The sequence below is a fragment of the Lacerta agilis genome, chromosome 12 (genome assembly GCF_009819535.1).
Source record: "Lacerta agilis isolate rLacAgi1 chromosome 12, rLacAgi1.pri, whole genome shotgun sequence".
Taxonomy (NCBI): Eukaryota; Metazoa; Chordata; class Lepidosauria; order Squamata; family Lacertidae; genus Lacerta; species Lacerta agilis.
The window spans coordinates 56,486,556-56,505,157 of NC_046323.1; the positions used below are offsets into that span (position 1 = coordinate 56,486,556).

Here is an 18,602-nt window from a genome sequence, read left to right on the forward strand (position 1 = left end):
AAATAGAAGGGGAAGAAATGGAGGCAGTGAGAGATTTCACTTTCTTGAGTTCCATGATCACTGCAGATGGTGACAGCAGTCACGAAATTAGAAGATGCCTGCTTCATGGGAGAAAAGCAATGACAAACCTAGACAGCATCTTAAAAAGCAAAGACATCACCTTGCCGACAAAGGTCCGTATAGTTAAAGCTATGGTTTTCCCAGTAGTAATGTACGGAAGTGAGAGCTGGACCATAAAGAAGGCTGATCGCCGTAGAATTGATGGTTTTGAATTATGGTGCTGGAGGAGACTCTTGAGAGTCCCATGGACTGCAAGAAGATCAAACCTCTCCATTCTCAAAGAAATCAGCCCTGAGTGCTCACTAGAAGGACAGATCCTGAAGTTGAGGCTCCAGTACTTTGGCCACCTCATGAGAAGAGAAGACTCCCTGGAAAAGACCCTGATGTTGGGAAAGATGGAGGGCACAAGGAGAAGGGGACGACAGAGGATGAGATGGTTGGACAGTGTTCGCGAAGCTACTAACATGAGTTTGGCCAAACTGCGAGAGGCAGTGAAGGATAGGCGTGCCTGGCGTGCTCTGGTCCATGGGGTCACGAAGAGTCGGACAGACTGAACGACTGAACAACAACAACAACAAGGTGCTACTGGAAGGATTTTTTTTCCCAACTATGCAGACCAACACAGCTACCTACCTGTTAATAAATTAAACAAACAAACAACAGGTCAGAGATAAGCAAGGCCTGGCTCCAGCCAGACAATGGAGAGCAGGACCCCCCCTGACACTCACAGCAGGAGCAAAGCAGGAAGGAGGGGAGGTCAAAGGGGGCAGGGCTGGGGGAGGGGGGAAAGGATCGGGTCCTCTCCTGGTGCAAATCAGGAGTAGACATTTCTGACTGCCGACCTGGCAGGGTTCTCCAGATCAAGAAGAATGAAGGGCTGGCATCTTTAGGGAGAGGAGGAGAGGGGGGCAAGGACCTGCCGGGGTGGGGAGGAGAACAGAACAGAAGGCAAGTCCTGCTGGATCAGGACAATGGGGGCCCATCTGGTCCAGCCTCCTGCTTTCACAGCAGCCACCCAGATGCCCCAAAGGGAAGGCCACAAGCAGGATTTGAACCCGAGCCCTCTCCCCTCCGGGAGTTGCCAGCCTTCAGCTGAATTGCCGCCATGGACTTTGTAGGGTGGGACATAGCCACCCTGGCTAGTAGCTCTTGCTAGCCTTATCCCTGCCTCCTGGGGGAGAAGGGAAGAGCTCCTGCCTTCTGTTCCCCTCAACCCTCAAGGGAGGTTCATTGCCCTGCTGAGGCTCCTTGAGGACTTTTCTGCTCCTCCCCCAAACAGCTGGACCTTCTCTCTGGTCCCAAACCCCAAAGAACAGGGCCGAGATGCTCCTCCCCAAATCCCCTTCTGCACTCCATCTTTAAACCCAACAAACTCCAATATTCTTCCCCAGGTCAGCACTCTGACATGCTGTGGCAGACCGTAAAGGGACGCCCTGATTCTTGGGGGGCTGGGGGGGGCAGGATCCTGGAAGCCGCTTTACAGAGAGTCAGGCCCCTTGGTCCATCCAGCTCAGCGTTGTCTCTTGGCAGCAGTGGCTCTCCAGGATTCTCCCAACCCTACCTGGAAATGGCAGTGGGACTTGAATCCGGGACCTTCTGCTGGCAAGGCTCTGCCTCTTAGCTATGGCCTTTCCTTGAGAGAGAAGGGGGCTCTCCCTAGAGCAGGCAAGGTATCCTTCCTTTGCCTTTGTTGGAAAATTCAGGACAGAGGAAAGAAAGTCCTTCTTCACGCAACACAGTTAACCTGTGGAACTCACTGCCTCAGGACGAAGGGATGGCCACCATGCTAGATAGCTAGCTATACGAGAGGATGAGACACATTCATGGAGGAGGAGAGGGCTTTGGAGAGTTCCTAGCCAGGACGGCTCTGCTCTGCCTCCCCTCCAGGTTGCTTACAAAGTCCGAGAGGAAGGAAGAGGGAGCATCTCCCCACCACCTTGCAGGGGGGGGGAGGGAAAGGGGGAGAGGCAGCTCTCTCTGCAGCTGGGAGACAGCGCTGGCGGCTCCGTGTTTGTTTACCCGGCTTGCCGGAACTGGGCTGTCTGACGTGAGCCGGAGGCAGACGCCTCGGGAGAGAAGAGACACCTGGCACAGGGGCGGGGTGGGGGGGTGGGGGGGTGGCCGAGGCGGAACTTGGGCGCTCCCTGCGCCTGGCGCTTCTGCTCAGCCCCACACGACTGGCACTGCCAAGGAGCTGCAGAGTGGCAGTTTAGAAGGCAAACCAGCCTGGAATATATTATTATTATTATTATTATTATTATTATTATTATTATTATTTGCTACTACTACTACCCCACCCATCCAGACCCCAACCAGTTGACCCCCTTCTTCAACCCCACCTGCCCCACTGACTGGCTCCCCAAGGCTCCACTGTCCTCCCCCCAACCCCCTGCTCAATGCCTGGGGTCAGCCTGGAAGGATTCTGATGGAGGAGCAGCAAAGAGAATGAGAGTGCCTCTGAGCAGACGCAGAGTATACCTCCCCCCCCTCCATGCAAGCCTCTCCCTCCCCGGGGCAAATTCATTTTCTGCGGCATGAGTGACCTTGGGGTGGGTCCTGAAGGGCACCCCCTCCCCTTTGAAGCTGCGGATCTGCCGCCTGCTGAGGCAAACAATGCTTTTGAGACGTTTTCCGCCGCACAGCGCTTTCTAAAATTGTTATTGCCATTATGCCTAAAAATACACTTATCGATTTGCAAAATAATTAACCAGGCAGGTCCCCGACCAGAATGACGGTTGGAGTCCTATAAGACAGCTGCTGTCCCCCCCCCCCAGGGCAAGTAACTCTGGAAAAGAGGAGCAGCAGAAGCAGAGATGTTCTGCAGAGTTCAGCACTTGGCTAAGGAGGGGGGTAAGAAAAGGAGGGAGAACTTTTAGGACACAGAATCAGAGAACTGTAGGGCCTGAAGGGACCCCCAGGGGTCATCAAGTCCAGCCCCCTCCAGTGCAGGAATTGCAGCTAAAGGATCCCTAATGGGTGGCCGTCCAACCTCTGTTCAAAACTTTGTTGCCATAACAGATTATCTATTTGCCAGAGGGTTGGACTAGATGACCATCGGGGTCCCTTCCAATTCTATTCTTTGATCCCAACTGCATTGCTTGAGTGCACTTTGCTCAACCTCCCAGTATGCAAGAAGGAAAAACAGACAAGGTGGAAATGGATAGGGAATAAACTATGGACAAAGGCAGAGGTTTTTAAATTATGGTCACCAACCTGGTGCCCAGAAATCTGCATCTTGCTACAGTCGGACCGGCACCAGTAGCAAAATGCACCTGGGGAATTTGGAACGTGGGCCTTGGGGGGGACCAGAAGATCAGGTAGGAGGCAGCTGCTGCAGTCCAGGCCAGAGATGGGGCCAGCCCTGACCTCAGGCAGAGGGGGGAAGCTGCCTCAGGCAACAGATTTGGGGTGTCATGAAAGGGGTGCCCATGGCTGGCTATTAAATGTTTTGCTGCTGCATTTTGACTGTGGGATTTTCCATACCAAGTGTTAAAATAATTTTACCAGCCTTGGAGTATTAGGTGCCCCTTGGCTGGTGGGGGGGGAGAGGGGGCTCCTTTGCCTTTGGCAGCAAAATGATTTGGGGAGTGACCCTGGCAAGGAATGGCACCCAAGGCAAGGACCAGGGTTTGGGCCAAGGGGACAGAGAGGAAGAAGGCTGAATACAGGGGGGGGGAGCAAAGTGGGGGGAGCCAGAGGTAAAGCCAGATGTGGAGGGTGAAGGATTATCAGCTGGAAATGGGAGCAGGCAGGGAGAGGAGCCTGCCTGGATCTGTCTTGGGGAGTTTGAGATGCTGACGATGCAGCCAGGAGGACACATCAACAGCAGAGCCCCTTCTTCCCTCCCTCCCCCCCCGGCCTGGGACTCTGGCGGCCATGTTGCAGGAGCTGCAGCTTGGGATGAGATGCAGCTCCCCTGGGGAAGATGTAAACAAAAGCAGCAGTTGGGCCAGGCTGGGGAGTTTTTTGGGTGGGGGGTGGAACTGCTGCAGGAAGTGGGAGCCACACACAGAGTGTGCAGGCAGGTGCTGAAGGTCACGGGGCCAGGCTGGCCGCTGTCCCTACGAAGGAGCCCTGGGCAGATGCTGGAAGAACGTCGCACTGCAAGAAGAGTCCGACCTCACCCAGCCTCCTGTTCTCACAGTGGCCCCCCAGCTGTGTTCGAATTTCACCAGCCACATTTTGCGCTGTGGTCTAAGCCACTGAGCCTCTTGGGCTTGCAGATCATAAGGTTGGCAGTTCGAATCCCCGCGAAGGGGGGAACTCCCATTGCTCAGTCCCTGCTCCTGCCAACCTAACAGTTCGAAAACACATCAAAGTGCAAGTAGATAAATAGGTACCGCTCCGGGGAAGGTAAACAGCGTTTCCATGCGCTGCTCTGGTTCGCCAGAAGTGGCTTAGTCATGCTGGCCACATGACCCAGAAAAACCGTCTGCAGACAAGTGCCGGCTCCCTCGGCCTATAGATCGAGATGAGCACCCCAACCCCACAGTCGTCTGTGACTGGAGCTAACAGTCAGGGGTCCTTTACCTTTATTGGCCACTTGTGACCAAGTGTAGATTCCCAGGTGCCAGGATGGGCCCAGACATCTCCACCATCTGGGGATCCTTGGATCTGGACTGTTTTCACTAGGACCACAACCTGCATAATTCTATCCATTATATTTAATCTGCACAATCGGATCGAACTCCAGGAACCAAAACACTTTTTCTGCGCAGCAGGAGCAGAGAACAACGTCATAGTTAATTGTGGTCTTCGCTTCTGCCACCCGACTTCCCTGCTCACAGTTGTCAAGAATATCCCTACACTATGAATAGTCCGTGTCACCATTCGGAAAACGGTCGGAATAGGCCAGTATAGATGTGGACTGTCCTTGGATCAAGGGACTTTTCTTCTTTAAGTTCTCAAAGTTCTTAACCAAGCTCAAGGTGGTCCTCTGATCTAGCCAGATGTTTAACGGATAACCCATCAGTCAGCCCATTGATTGAAAAGTAAGACTTTAGAGCAGTCTTGCCCCCAAATGGCAACTAGACATTCTGTTTTGACGACTGTTTTGACAGTTGTTTTGACAACTGTGCGCTGCTCTGGTTAGCCAGAAGTGGCTTAGTCATGCTGGCCACAGGACCTGGAAGATGTCTGCGGACAAACGCCGGCTCCCTCGGCCTATAGAGCGAGATGAGCACCGCAACCCCAGAGTCGTCCGCCACTGTCAGGGGTCCCTTGACCTTTACCTTTAATCCTGCTTTAAGGAGTCATTTGGCACCTAGCTTCTACACCTGCGTTTCTAACACTGCCAGATACATGTGGGAAACCCACAAGCAGGACCTGAGCCTGAGCTGCTCTCCCCTGCTGTGGCTTCCAGCAACTGGTACTCAGCATTGCTGGATGCAGCCCAAGGGAGCCCATCTAGTCCAGCATCCTGTTCTTGCAGCAGCCAAATGCCCCAAGCAACCTAGGGACACAGATAGATTGCCTCTGGGCTTGGAGGCTCCATAAGAGCATCCCAAGAGCCTGGCTGCTGGATCAGACCAGTGGCCCATTGAGTCCAAGATCCTGTTCTCCTGGTGGCTACCCAGATGCTCATAATGGGAAACCATATCCCTCCTGTGGACAACTCTCTCCTCAGAGCAGCAGCACCCCCAGCACTCAAGGGCCAGAGCACCTTCAGGCTCCCATCTCCAGGGGAGGTGGGAAAGAGCCCCCCCCCCGTTGAAACCCTAGCGTCAACGGCAGATGCGCCCAGGTGCTCCTGCCTGGGGAACAGGCAGCCGTCTCTGGTGCATAAGCACCTGCTCTGGATGAGACCCCTGCCAAGGCAGGTTCCATGTGCCAGCCAGTTTGCTGCCCGCCTGCCAGCTGAGGGCCAAGATATACCCAAGCGACGTGATCCCCCCCCCCCACCTCCAGGCCTCTCCACTCAAGAGCCTGCTTCCCTGTGATGGATGCCCCCTTCCCCACAGGCACAAATAGACATAAACCTCACAGCCGCCTGCTTCCTGGGAGGGCTGTGCACGCCCAGGCGGGGGCTGCGGGTGCCCCTGGCGTCTCCACGGGGACTGCCAAAACATTAAACAAGCCGTTCCATTAAGCCAGAGGATGTGGGGGGGGGGGGAGTTTTGACACAAGGGATCCCTTTTCCAGCCTGGGTTTCCCCAGTGATGGACGGGCACAGCTGTATTGAGGCAGCACTGGGCATTGGAATTTTGCACCCCTAATAATTTTAGGTTGGCCACTGAGTACAATACGCTGAACTGGATGGGCCGTTGGCCTGATCCTGCAGGCGATTCCTCTGTTAGTATCTCCAAAGCCAACTGCTCGTCTTGCAAGCAACTCCCTGACTTCCCATCTCCAAAACGTCTACAGGCATCATTTGGGTGTCTGACGTGGAGAAAACCCATTTACCACCACGGCTAGTATTAACCCGGACAAAGATCCCAGGACATTGGGCTTCCTACTTGATTTATTCTGCTTCCTAGATGTTCTGAGCCTCCCAAGGACCAGAGGCTGAACAGGCCGTTCCACTTCCCAAATTCCCTGAGGACGTACCAAGTGAGACGCTTGGCCCACCTGGCCCTCCAACAGGGAAGAGCACCCCCTCCGAGGTCTCAGGCAGGCAGGCAGGCAGGCAGGCAAGAAGGAGCCCTTTCCAGCCGGCCTCCCCACAGTCCTGGCCACAGATGCCGCCCAGGAACCCAGGCATGCGGAGCCTGAGCTCTGAGCTGCCCCAAATGGCGGCACAGAAGAATTTGAAATATTTTTTTCTAGCTGGGAAGGAGACTCACGGGGCACCAGGGACAGGGCCTCCTTGATGAGTTCTGGTCGCATGCCAAGTCCCAGGAATTTTGTATCTCCTATCTCTGCCGAGCAAACGCCTTTGCACATTTCCTGGGCCACAGAGACTCTGGATGTTTTCCCCATCACTCCTCAGAGGGCAGGCTCTGGAAAGGGGTTTGAGGCTTTGCTGATGCCCGCCCCCCCCCCGAGATCCTCTCTGCAGCCCCGCCAGCCTCCCTGCACACAAATTGCCCAAGAAGTGAGAGGCAGCGTCTCTCCCCTCCACCCACCCCAAACTCAGGGGCTAGCTTTAGCTTTTGTTTTTACTATACATTGTGGTTTCTTAATATTGTCACTTTGTGTTGTGGACCACCCTGAGATCTACAGATACGGGGCAGGTACAGATTAAACAAATAAATAAACAATAAACAAAAATCTGAACTAAAAGGGCCCAGGGCAGAGTGGGTGGGCAAGAGTGTCAAAGTCCCAGAGGCAACACCATTGTCCCCACCCTTTCAAAATGCCCCTCTTCTATTTTAGCCAAGCCAGAGCAGGGCAACTGGCAGAAAAACAAATGCTTTTTTTGTACAGCTAACTCTCAACTTGTGCAGGGCTTATGTTACGGGGGTTGCGTGTAAAGCCAAAATCATGTATATTCAAAACACACTCCCTGCCCCTTGGAATGCTCCCCCAAAGTGAGTACAATGGCAGGTGGGATTGCAGACCGAGCCCCTGGACGCCTGCCCCCCCTTTACTTTTTCCAGCCAAAATCTCACATGTTAATGCACACAAGTTGTGAATTTACTGCATACAGACTTCATGCACACACGTAAAATGTGGTCAGGAACAGGCCACAAAATATACCAAGGACCCTCCATGCACCCGCCATGACGCCAAGCAAGCACAGGATTCACAACATTAGCCTCTGGATCTGCAGCTTGCTTGTTTTGCAAAGAGGACTTCAAGGCTGCAAAACACTTGGGAGAATCTCCGAAATCAGAGTGATGGACCAGGACTGCCCTGTGGTCAAGAGAAGGAGCTTGTGTGGCCCCCACGCAGCCCCACGTGCCCCCGCCGTGGCTTCCAGGGCAGGATACATTATGCAGAAATCAGCAAACACTGCGTCCTTCTGCATAATTCATCAGGGTTACAAACCAAGACTCCTCTGCACAGGCGCTGGGGAAACATTAATGCAGAATCTAATGTTCCTTGACAAGACGAAGAGGGCATGTTAAGGAGGCACAGTTGGCAGCTCAGGGCTGTGGGGAACAGATTCACCCCTTGGTCTGGCCTCCTCCATCGACCCCCTCTTCCCCCGCAAGCAGGGTCCCTACCGTCTTTCCGGTAGAAGCAGATCTCCACCTTGCGCTCTTCGGAGCCCAGGAGGGCCTGCGCAATCTGCGCCACTGAGGTCTTCTGCGTGCGCGGCCCATAGAGGAAGTCACAGGTGCACGGCTTCTGCATGACCTCAGCGCGAGTGTAGCCACAAAGGTCGCAGAAGCCATCGTTGCAGTAGATGATGGCGCAGTTCTCCACCCGGGCATTGGCGATGATGAACTTGCGGCCTGCAGGTGGGGAAAGAGACACGGAATCAGCTTCGGCTGGTGGCCCAGCTGCGCCCCTCTCTGGACAGGGACGGACTAACTACCATTGTCTATGTTCTGGTAACCTCTAAATTAGATTACCGCAACACGTTATACGTGAGGCTTGTGGGATGTGAAACACAAGAGCAGTCAAGTACAACATCCCTAGAGTGGACATAGAAGGGGATGTCTGGTCCAGCCAGTCAGAACTTCCTGTTTCTCCTGGGCTGGGACAGACTTCCTCTACGTGTGGCTGGAGGTGGGTGTGGCCTCACCTGTGTGCAGGTAACAAAAACAAAGGGCCAGACGCCATCTCTCTCTCTTTTGACTTCATTCTTCAAGGAAGTAACATCTTCTTAACCAAAGATGCTAAGGAACTATCTCCCTTATGGGATAGTCTCCAAATATATTACTTTTACTAAGCTAAGTCTGCCTTCCGGGGTCCAATTGTGAACAGATGTCTGTAAGTAAACTTCTTATACTTTTATAGAAGACTGTGTCGTGTCTTAACTTTTAGGAGGGAATAAATGGGAAAATACCAGGACAATATTATTATAGAGGTTTTAGCGAACCTGAGCAAGCATCCGCTGTGTGACTTTAAAAGGGGAATGTAACTCTGCTAAGTTGTGAAACTTGTTAACACAAGGTGGAATAGGATATAATCAAATAATATATCCTCTCCTGCATCCCTGAACATTCCCACAGGGCTGCCTTTAAGAAGGTGCAGAATTCAGCTGGTGCAGAATTCAGCGGCCAGGTTGCTCACTGGGACAAGACAGTTTGAGCATATTACACCGATCTTGGCCCAACAGCACCAATTACACTGATCCTGGGCCCCTTAGTTTCTGGGCCCAATCCAATTTTGAGCTATAAACCCTTAAGTGGCTCAGGATTGCAATACCTCAAGGACCGCCTTTTCCCAAATGAAGTGCCCCAGGAACTGCACCTGAAACAGCCCTTTGATTCAGGCCCCATAGCTTTTCAGAATGGGGCATCCCATTTTGCTGCAGCTAATGCTCCAGAGGGAGGGAAGGACCCCCCCCCCCCCCGCTATGCCAACAAGGAGAGGAGGAACAGACTCCACTGGGGGGGGCATGAAGCACTCCTAGGAAGCCACCCCCTCCTACACCAGAGCCCTCCTGGGCCCACTTGGCTCAGCCATAGTCTACACAGCAACTTGCAGCAAGGGCTCCCAGCAGCAGCATAGCTGGGGTGGGGGTGGGGGGGCACACTGGGCACCCCTTACACTCAAGGTCCAAACAGAGGAGTCTAGCCTCTTATTTCAAATCGCACTGGACAAGCTATTTATGTGTTTATTACATTTACACACACACCCCTTTTTTCTCCAAGGAGCTCAGGGCCGTGTGCATGGTTCTCCCTCTTCTAATCTCCACAACAACCCTGCAAGGCAGGTTAGGCTGAAAGGCAGGGACCCAAGGCCACCCAGTGAGCTTCACAGTGGAGCAGGGGATTTGAACCCTGGTCTCCCAGGTCCTAGCTTGGCACTGTAACCACTACGCTGCACTCCCTGGCTCTCACATCTCACATGGGCTCTCGTCTCCTGTGTTTGACCCACTGCACATACAAACAAAAAGCACCCCAGATCCGCTTAGCTGGCATGCTGATGACCCAGGCTGTCTGTCTGACTCGAGAAAAGGCCAATTAAAAATGAGTTCAGGGATGACTAATCTGTGCCAAGTGATATTCGGTATTCTTTGCACACACGACAACGCCTTCTCCTAAGGCGCCCGTTATCTGTCCCTTCCACAGACAGCAGCCTCCTCTTTCCCCACTGCCAAGGCTGCCCCTCTTCTCATGTGGTACCTGTCATAGAATCATAGATTCAGAAGGGGCTCCCAAGGTGTCATCTAGTCTAACTCCCTGCAGGAGTCGCAGCTAAAGCTTTCCTGACAGATCCAACCTACGCTTAAAAACCTCCAACAGAGGAGAGTCCACCACCTTAATGTTTAATTGGAATCTCCTTTCCTGTAACTCGAATCCGCTCTTTCGGGTCCTCCCCTTTGGAGCAGAAGACAAGCTTCTTTCACCTTCCATGTGGCAGCTCTTGGATCACTGGCAGTCATCCCACCTGCTCCCGGAGATCCCCAACCTCAGCTGCCAGATCCTGCACAAATGAAGAGCTATCCTCACAGACACAAGCAAACAACAAAACCAGCAAAACAATCCCAGCCCAGATCTCTCCCCAAACGATCCCTCCAGGCACCTTTTAAAGGGACCCAGCATGTGGCAGCCACCAGAATGGCAAACTCCATGCTAGGGAATGTTAGGAAATAAATAGAAAATAAAATGGCCAATCTCATAATGCCCTTATAAAAAAAAATCTACTGTGCAACCACATTTGAAATTATGTGTACAGTTCTGGTGGCTTCACCTCAAGAAGGATGTTTGTACAGTTGGAAAATTTTCAGAAAAGGCCACTGAAATGACCAAGGGGGTGGAGGGACACCCTTATGAAGAAGGGTTGAAGCATCTGCATGGGCTTGGCCAGGATTTTTGTTAGGGGGGACAGACGTGATTGGTCAGTTAATTAAGTATTTCTATTGTTTTACTTGATCTGAGGACGCAGCTAGCCCTCCCCCCCCCCCCCGCTATCCCCATGGCACTGGGGACTTTCACATGTGCTGCTAGTAAGCCAGGTGTCCCCCACCCTATATTTCTGCATGTGGTTCTTCCTGCCTAAGGGCAGAACCTGACATTTGTCCTATTGAAATTCATTTTGTTAGCTTGTGCCCAATTCTCCAATCTGTTACGGTCATTTTGAATTCTGTCTTCTGCGGCATTAGCTACTACCAGTTTGGTGTCATCTGCAAATTTGTTGAGCATATCCTCAATTCCTTCATCCAAGTCGTTTATAAACATGTTGAACAACAACAGGCCCAGGACGGAACCCTGCGGCACCCCACTTGTCACTTTTTTCCAGGAGCCATTCATGAGTCCTCTTTGGGGGACTTTGTCAAAAGCCTTACTGAAATCAAGATACACTATGTCCACAGCATTCCTCTGATCTATCAAGCTTGTAACTCCATTTAAAAAATGAGGTTTGTCTGGCATGACTTATTTTTGAGAAGTCCATGCTGGGTCTTAGAAATCACAGCATCCTTTTCTAAGTACTCACAGACTGACTGTTGAATTACCTGTTCTAGGATCTTTCCTGTTATCAATGTCAAGCTCACTGGACAGCGTTCCCCGCTCCTTTTGAAGATGGGGACAGCATTTGCCTGTCTCCAATCTGTAGGGACCTCACCTGTTCTCCAATAATTCTCAATGGAGATATGAATTCATTTAAAGTAGCTAGTTGTTCCCTGACCACCTCTATTCCTATCTTGGGCTGCAGCTCCCTCCTTGCATTGTTTATTCTGTTATCACCAGGTTGGGCATTGGTTTCCTTCTGGGTGAAGACAGAGGCAAAGTAGGAGTTGAGTAATTCTGCCTTCTGTCGCCCAATAGCATTTCTCCATCTTCTCCAGAGGACCTACCACTTGCTTGTTCTTTCCCTTTCCTCTGTATCCTGAAACCCAGGAGGACATAATCACTTCCTCCCAAGTTTCCCAGTACTTCCACTTCATCTATCAGTTCCTCCCCTGTTGGTGAGGACCAGGTCCAAGATAGATGGTCCCCTTGTTACTTCTTCCACCTTCTGGGAAATGAAACTGTCAGCGAGGCAATGGAGGAATTTGTTGGACCTTACATTCTTGGCAGAGTTTGAGTTCCAACAGATATCGGAGAAGTTGAAGTCTCCCACGATGACTATATACCTCCTTTCTGAATGTGTGCTAATCCACTCTAGGAAGGCGTCATCCAAGCCTTCAGTCTGACTTGGCGGTCTATAGCAGACCCCCACAGTAAGGTCACTGTTGCTTCTCTCTCCTACAATTTTTACCCATATACTCTCATTCTGGTTTCCATGCTCCAGGCCATGGATTTCTTCACAAATGTATACATCCTTTACATATAATGCTACTCCTCCCCCCTTCCTGTTTGGTCTATTCATTTTGCACAGGTCATACCCCTCAGTTTCTACATCCCAGTCATGAGTCTCATCCCACCAGGTTTCAGTAATGTCTAACAGCTCATATTTGCCATCCTGTACTAAAAGCTCCAGTTCGTCTTGCTTGTTCCTATACTCTGTGCATTTGTATAGAGACAACCGAAACCACGAGTCATTCTTCTGCACGCTGCTGCCTCTGTCCCCCTTAGTAAGGAGTCACCTATCACCACTACACGTCTCTTCCTTCTCTGGGGAGTGGCAGGAATTGTTCTGCACACTGTCCCTTCCATTGCCGCCTCGGTACATTCTGAAGTCTGCAACCACTGTGCTTGCTCCTCTGGCTGAGAATCAGTGTCCGAGGTGAGGGTCTGGAATTGATTTTGTAGCTGCAGAGATACAGCATGGCTCCTGACTGTCCTGCTTTTTTGTGTCTTGTTTCTCCAAGGGTTTTTCTCCTCCTCCTCCTCCTCCTCTTCCCTGGGGGCAGCCTCCCAGCATCTTTGTTCCGGGGAAGCCCACTCTGGTACACCAAAGCTTCTGGCCCCAAGTTAGTAAGTTAGCGCAGGTAATCCAGTTTGTGTAATTCAAATATACCGTTGCAAAGAAGCCAGATTCTTGCAGCTCATGTTATATTCTTGAGTAATGTCGAAAGAGGCCAGGTGGTAGCCGGCCAGCTGCAAATCCATCTCTGCTCCAGGTTAGCTTGCTTGACTGCAGGCCAAGTGACCACAGATCCCAGGCCACCTGGCAGCCAGCCCTCCCTAAATGGGGCATTAACAAGCCCAGCTCCGCCAGCAAGGGAGCCGCCTCTCCCAACTGGCAGCCTGGACGGGCAGCGCTCCAGGCGCAGGTGGCTGCCCTGAAGAGAGTGGAGGCAGGCCAGAATCATAGCCATCTTGTCTGCAGAGAAACAGGTGTGGGAAATTTGCCACAGCCTCCAAGCTGAAGCAAGATCCTGGCTCTCCCAGACCATCTGCCACCAAGCAGAGCCCCACTGGGCAGGAGAGACAGAGGCTTCCTGAGCTTCTCCTTCTGCTGCGATGGCTGAGCCTTCCCGAGAGGATCCAGGTGGCCATGGTGGCTGGGTCCTAGATCCTGTGCAAGCTGGCTATGGCCCTGTCTCTCTCTCTCTCTCTCTGCAGAACCCAGGGATCAAGTCTCAGAGCTCAGCCAAAGCCCAGGCTGCTTAGCAGCACCAGCTGGGACAACATTCCTCTCCAGCCCAGGGTTTTGCAAGAAAGAGAGGCAAGCTCTTGAATAAATGTTCAAGAGATCTCTCTTCTTCACATGCTCTAGGGCTGAAAATAGGCTATATGCCTGAGACCCCGAGGCCTCCAACCTGGCTTGGGGAAGGGAGTAGCCCCAACCCTTGAACCCCCAAATTTGCTAGCTTTAATTTCCATCTGCCCTTTGCCATTTTCGTTCAGTAATCTGTCTCCCCCGCCTGCAAATCTCAAAATCCCCCTTTGATGTCCCAGGCCAGCTTTTTCCTTCCACACTGCGATGTTTATCCAGCTTTTCCACAACCCAAACTATTCCGAGATGCTTATCAAGCTCCTGGTTGCTCAAGGCAAAGCAGCCCCAGTGCCCGAACTGTTTAACCTTCCCTCACGCAACGTGCTTTCCAGTGCCTTATCTCTCCCTCCCTGAATCCTCTCCAATTTGTCTGCCTTGGCCTTGAAAGGCAGCTGAGGCCTAAGCGGAGGAGAGCAGGCCGTCCTCCGCTGCCACCGCTTGCAAGGAGGAGGACGGCAGTAACAGCAGCGGCGGTGGCAGCTGGCCCCCAAGAAACAAAACAGGCTGCAGCGCAGCAGCCTTTGCAGAGATGCCACACGGAGAGCCAAGAGGCAGCGGGGTTAAATTACCAGGGGAGAGGGAGGGAAGCAAGGCTGTCCAGGGAAGCCAAAGAACCTCCTCTGGAGGTTTGCAAAGAGCAGGCAGCCAGGCATCTGCCAGGAGGGTTGAGATCTGGGGAAGTCCTGCCCTGGGCACAGGTGGGGGGGGGAGACCCTCCTAAGCCCAGGAGGAGACTCTCTTTCATTTCTTAAAGGAATGGCAGGTCTAGATGTTGTTTTATTGTTGGGCACAAATAGAAAAACAAGCACCGAGCAAAATGTGGATGGGCGGGTAGGATCCAACTCCGTCAGTGCAAGGAGTTTTTGCTTGCACAATGGAATTGCTTTCTTCTTCTTCTTCCTCCCCCAAGGAAAAAAGCCTGGGAGGAAAAGACTGTGAAGCACCTCTGAGCCTACCCACAACGCCGCCCTCTCCAGCCCAGGCCACGGGTCTCTTTCGCTCTGCTCAGCTCAGCATGATGGGTGCAAAAGGAGAGGCGAGTCTCACATAGTTTTCTTCACCCTGAAATGTTCAGAGTTGCCTTAACTCTGGGGAGGTGATTCTTCACAACCCAGGCAGCTCAAGGTTTCAGAACACCATGAAAATAGCCACACACAGAGAGAGAAAGAGAGCGCATTCTGAGAGGTCACAGGATCACCTCCATCTTCTATCGGGTTCCACCCCCCCCCACCCCCCACTGAACCCCTGTCCTCCTTAAGATAGCCAGCAGAGGGAAGGAGGGGGAAAGGTTGTGATGGTTCTCTTCCACTCCCTTGGCATCAGCCCAGTGGCTCCCCACCAGCAGACACAAACACACACCCCAGGTTATCAACACTGCACAACTGCGTGTGTGTGTGCCTGCACGTGCACACAGCCCCTTTCCAGATACACAAACACCATGAGGCATGCACACATCCAGGCACCCGAACCCTACACAAACGCCCACACCTTGCCATATGCTCCACGCTGCTGTGCAAAATCCCGATGGCCAGAGATGGAAATATGGGCACCTGCAGTGGCGCTCTGGATGCCGGCACTTGCTCACTGATGGGTGGGTCCCCCAACAAGGAGGAAGAGGGACCCCACAGTGGAAAGCTGCCTCTTCCTCTTCCTCCTCCTGCCCTGGGGCCCAGGGACATGCACCCACCACCCCAACCACAGCGGAAAGAGGGGGGTCCCGGGAAGGAGAGCAGACCACTAGGCCTGAGCCCAGGAGCATCTCCAAGGCAGGCAGGCCCCACTCCAAGAGGGGCAGCCGGTCCCTCGCCAGTCCAGGTAGCCAAGCACAGGCCACCCAGTCACCCAGCTGGCATGCGTCCTGCTGCAAACCTGGAGCTGCCCACGTCCCCAGGGCAGGTGGACACCCCCAGTAGCAAGGCCCCCATTCCCTGGGCAGTTTGGGAACACAAGGGAGCACTGGCCCAGCCTTCACCTGCAAGCACCACCAACCCTCTCCCACCAGCCCCAGCGTGTCAGCCTGACCCACCTCGCAGGGTTGTTGTGAGGATAACAAAGAGGTGGGGGGACAGAGGTGCAAAATAAATAAATGCAACAATAAACAAATGTACAACCCACTTCTGACTCCAGAGCACCCAACACACAGGGCTGCCAAAGACCTGCCTTGAGCTCCCCACACGACCCCCATAATGCGGGAGCATTGAGCTTCCCCTTGACCCCCCCCAGGCCTCTCTACACCCCCACCCCCCAACCGAGCAGCCCCCAACTCCCACCCCCACTTACTCTGCCCCTCGAACTTGCGGATGATGGTGTCGAGGAAGGTGTTCTGGGGGGCCACGTGCCCGCGCCGGACAGGCATGCTGTCAGCCCATGGGGGTGCCCGGCCTCCCCCGCCCCACGCGCAGCCGGGGCCGTCCGCGGAGTGCGAGGGGCGGCCCAGCGCTGGGGCCCGTCAAGCCGCCAGCCGTCCGGCGGGGAGGGGAGGGTGCTCTCCGGCCTCTGCTGCCCCCCGAAGCCGCTCCCAGGGGTCGAATGGGCGTGCTGGGGCGAAGTGGGCCCTTCTGCGCTGCCGACGCGCAGTCCGGCTCCTGGGCGTCTTCGGCGCGGCCAGGCGCTGCTCCCCCGCAGGTGCCGGGGCAGAGCAGCCCTTTGCCCTCCGGCTTACGCGGCGGAGGCGTCGGGCAGGGGGCGTCTCCGGGCGGCGCCCAGCCCCATGGGGGCGCCCCGACAGCAACTGGCCCGGGAGGCCCGCCGGGCGGCTCTCAGGGGCCGAGGGAAGCCGCCGGCCGGCCCGGCGCCCCGCGCGCCTCTCCTGCTCGACGGGACGGGCCCGGCTTGGCTCGGCGGCTGCGGAGGCAGCAGGAGCGCCCTTATTTAGGCAAAGGCGAAGGCAGCGGCGGGAGGGACCGGCAGGAGAGGAGGGGGGAGGCGTCGGGGCGCCCGCTCGTCTCTCCGGCTCGCTTGCTGCTTCACCCCGGGCGCGCGTCTCCGCCTTCTGGTCCGCGCAGGCGAGGCTCCGAGCGCGGCGGCGGTGGCGGCGAGGCCGGGCGAGAGATGCGCGGCGGGTCGGCGGCGGCGGAGGGAGAGCCCGGCGGAGGCGGAGCCAGACGCGCCGCGCAGCCAATGAAGGCGCCCAGCGCCGCGACGGATGGACCGGGGAGGGTGGAGAGAGAGAGAGAGAGAGAGAGAGAGAGAGAGAGAGAGAGAGAGAGAGAGAGGCGGCTGGGTGAGAGTGGGAAGCGGTGCTGCTGCGCGAGAGCAGCTCCTGCGGGCGCGCAGCCCCGGAACCTATTGGGAACCTCGAGACGCGGGGAGGGGGGCGAGGGCGCAGAGTGCCCGGCGAGATGCGAGATGCGAGATCGGCGTGGAGCGGACAGCTCGTCCTCGGAGTGCCCGCTCCCTCGGAGCACCCCCTCTTAAAGAAGGTGCTTCTGCGCTTGGAGAGGGGGCGTCCCCCGACCTGAGTCCTAGTGGGGGGGGGTCTCCCGACCTCAGTCCCAGCCCGAGCGGTGCTAGGGAGAAGGCGGGCTCCCCAGAAGCAAGTCGATGAAGCAGCGCCCCCGGAGCTCGAAGGCCAAGGTCAGGGTGAGGCGAGTCGGGGCCCGTGGTCACTCCGGGAGCTGTCCTCGCTCGGGAGCCGGGTCAACTCTTTGTTCCTCACCAGTTTGTGTGTTTGCATGTTTGGGGCGGGGGGAATTCACGCCCCACTTTGTAACCTCCATCATTCGGAAGGGCATTTCCTTCAGGGCTGCAGCGTTTGACAGGATCCTAGCATTGTAGAGTTGGAAGGGACCCCAAGGGTCATCTAGTCCAACTGCTTGCGAGGCAGGAAATCACATCTAATCACCGTTTCATCAACTAACAGACTGAAATTTTTTAATCAACGAAAAATATTCTCTCCCCCGCCCCCATACGCACAAACACCAGCCAGCAGACATAAGAAATATTTACAGTAGGAAAAAGCACCCCCATTTAGTTTAGAAAATGTGCCCCACAGATCAGAGTGTTTAAGAACCTCAGAAGGGGGGACTGGATCAGGCCCAAGGGGTCCTACCTAGTCCAGCATCCTGTCCTCACAGGGACCAGCCAGATACCCTAAGGAAAACCCACATCAGGATCTGAACTCCCCTCCTGCTACTGGAAGGAATTTTTTTATTTTTTTATTTTGTTCCTACTACTGTTGAGGCAGGGCATAGCTGGCAGCCACCGATAGCCTTCTCCTGCTCCATTCATTTGTCTAATCCTCTTTTAAAACAATCCAAGTTGGGGGCCATCACTGCCTCCTGTGGAGGGAAGTTCCACAGTTCAGCATCACTGGACGGTCCAGTCTCATGAAAGAGGGAGAAAAACTTTTCTCCAGCCACTTTCTACAAATGTTGCCTAATTTTGTACACCTCTGTCATGTCTCTTCTTCCTCCCCTTTTCTCTAAGCTGAAAAGTCCCAAACACTGCAACCTTTTTTCATAGGAAGCTGACCGGGGAGCTCCCTCCATCACCTCAAGGCTTTGGCTGTAGCCAGAAATCCAGACTTCATGTTGTAAACAGAGGCAATCTCAGAAGTGAAACACAAGTAGATTATCCAGCCAGTCTCAGCTGACCTTCCTTCCAGGGCGTAAGAAGAGTCTGGCTGCTGGATCAGGCCCAGGCCCATCTGGTCCAGCATCCTTTTCTCACAGGGTCCAACCAGACACCAACAAACAGGATCTGAGCACAAGAGCAGCTCTCCCCTCCTGAGGTCACCACCAACTGGTATTCAGAAGCAGCACTGCCCCATCCGCGGAGGCAGAGTCGAGCCCCAGGTCTAGTTGGAAGGGACCATAGCTGTCAACTTTTCCCTTATCTTGCGAGGAATCCTATTCAGAATAAGGGAATTTCCCTTTAAA

At 54.2% G+C, this 18,602-nt stretch overlaps 1 protein-coding gene across 1 annotated transcript in view; it reads right to left on the bottom strand.

Moving 5' to 3' along the window:
• The window catches only part of KCNH2 (potassium voltage-gated channel subfamily H member 2), a 78,222-nt gene extending 62,002 nt beyond the window's left edge, over positions 1 to 16,220 (bottom strand). The window contains exons 1-2 of the mRNA XM_033165563.1: positions 16,003 to 16,220; positions 8,169 to 8,399 (exon numbers count right to left, since the gene is read on the bottom strand). Of these exons, the coding sequence (XP_033021454.1) occupies positions 8,169 to 8,399; positions 16,003 to 16,078 (307 nt within the window). The 5' untranslated portion in view covers positions 16,079 to 16,220. The remainder of the gene's footprint in view (positions 1 to 8,168; positions 8,400 to 16,002) is intronic.
• Between the last annotated feature and the right edge of the window lie 2,382 nt (positions 16,221 to 18,602).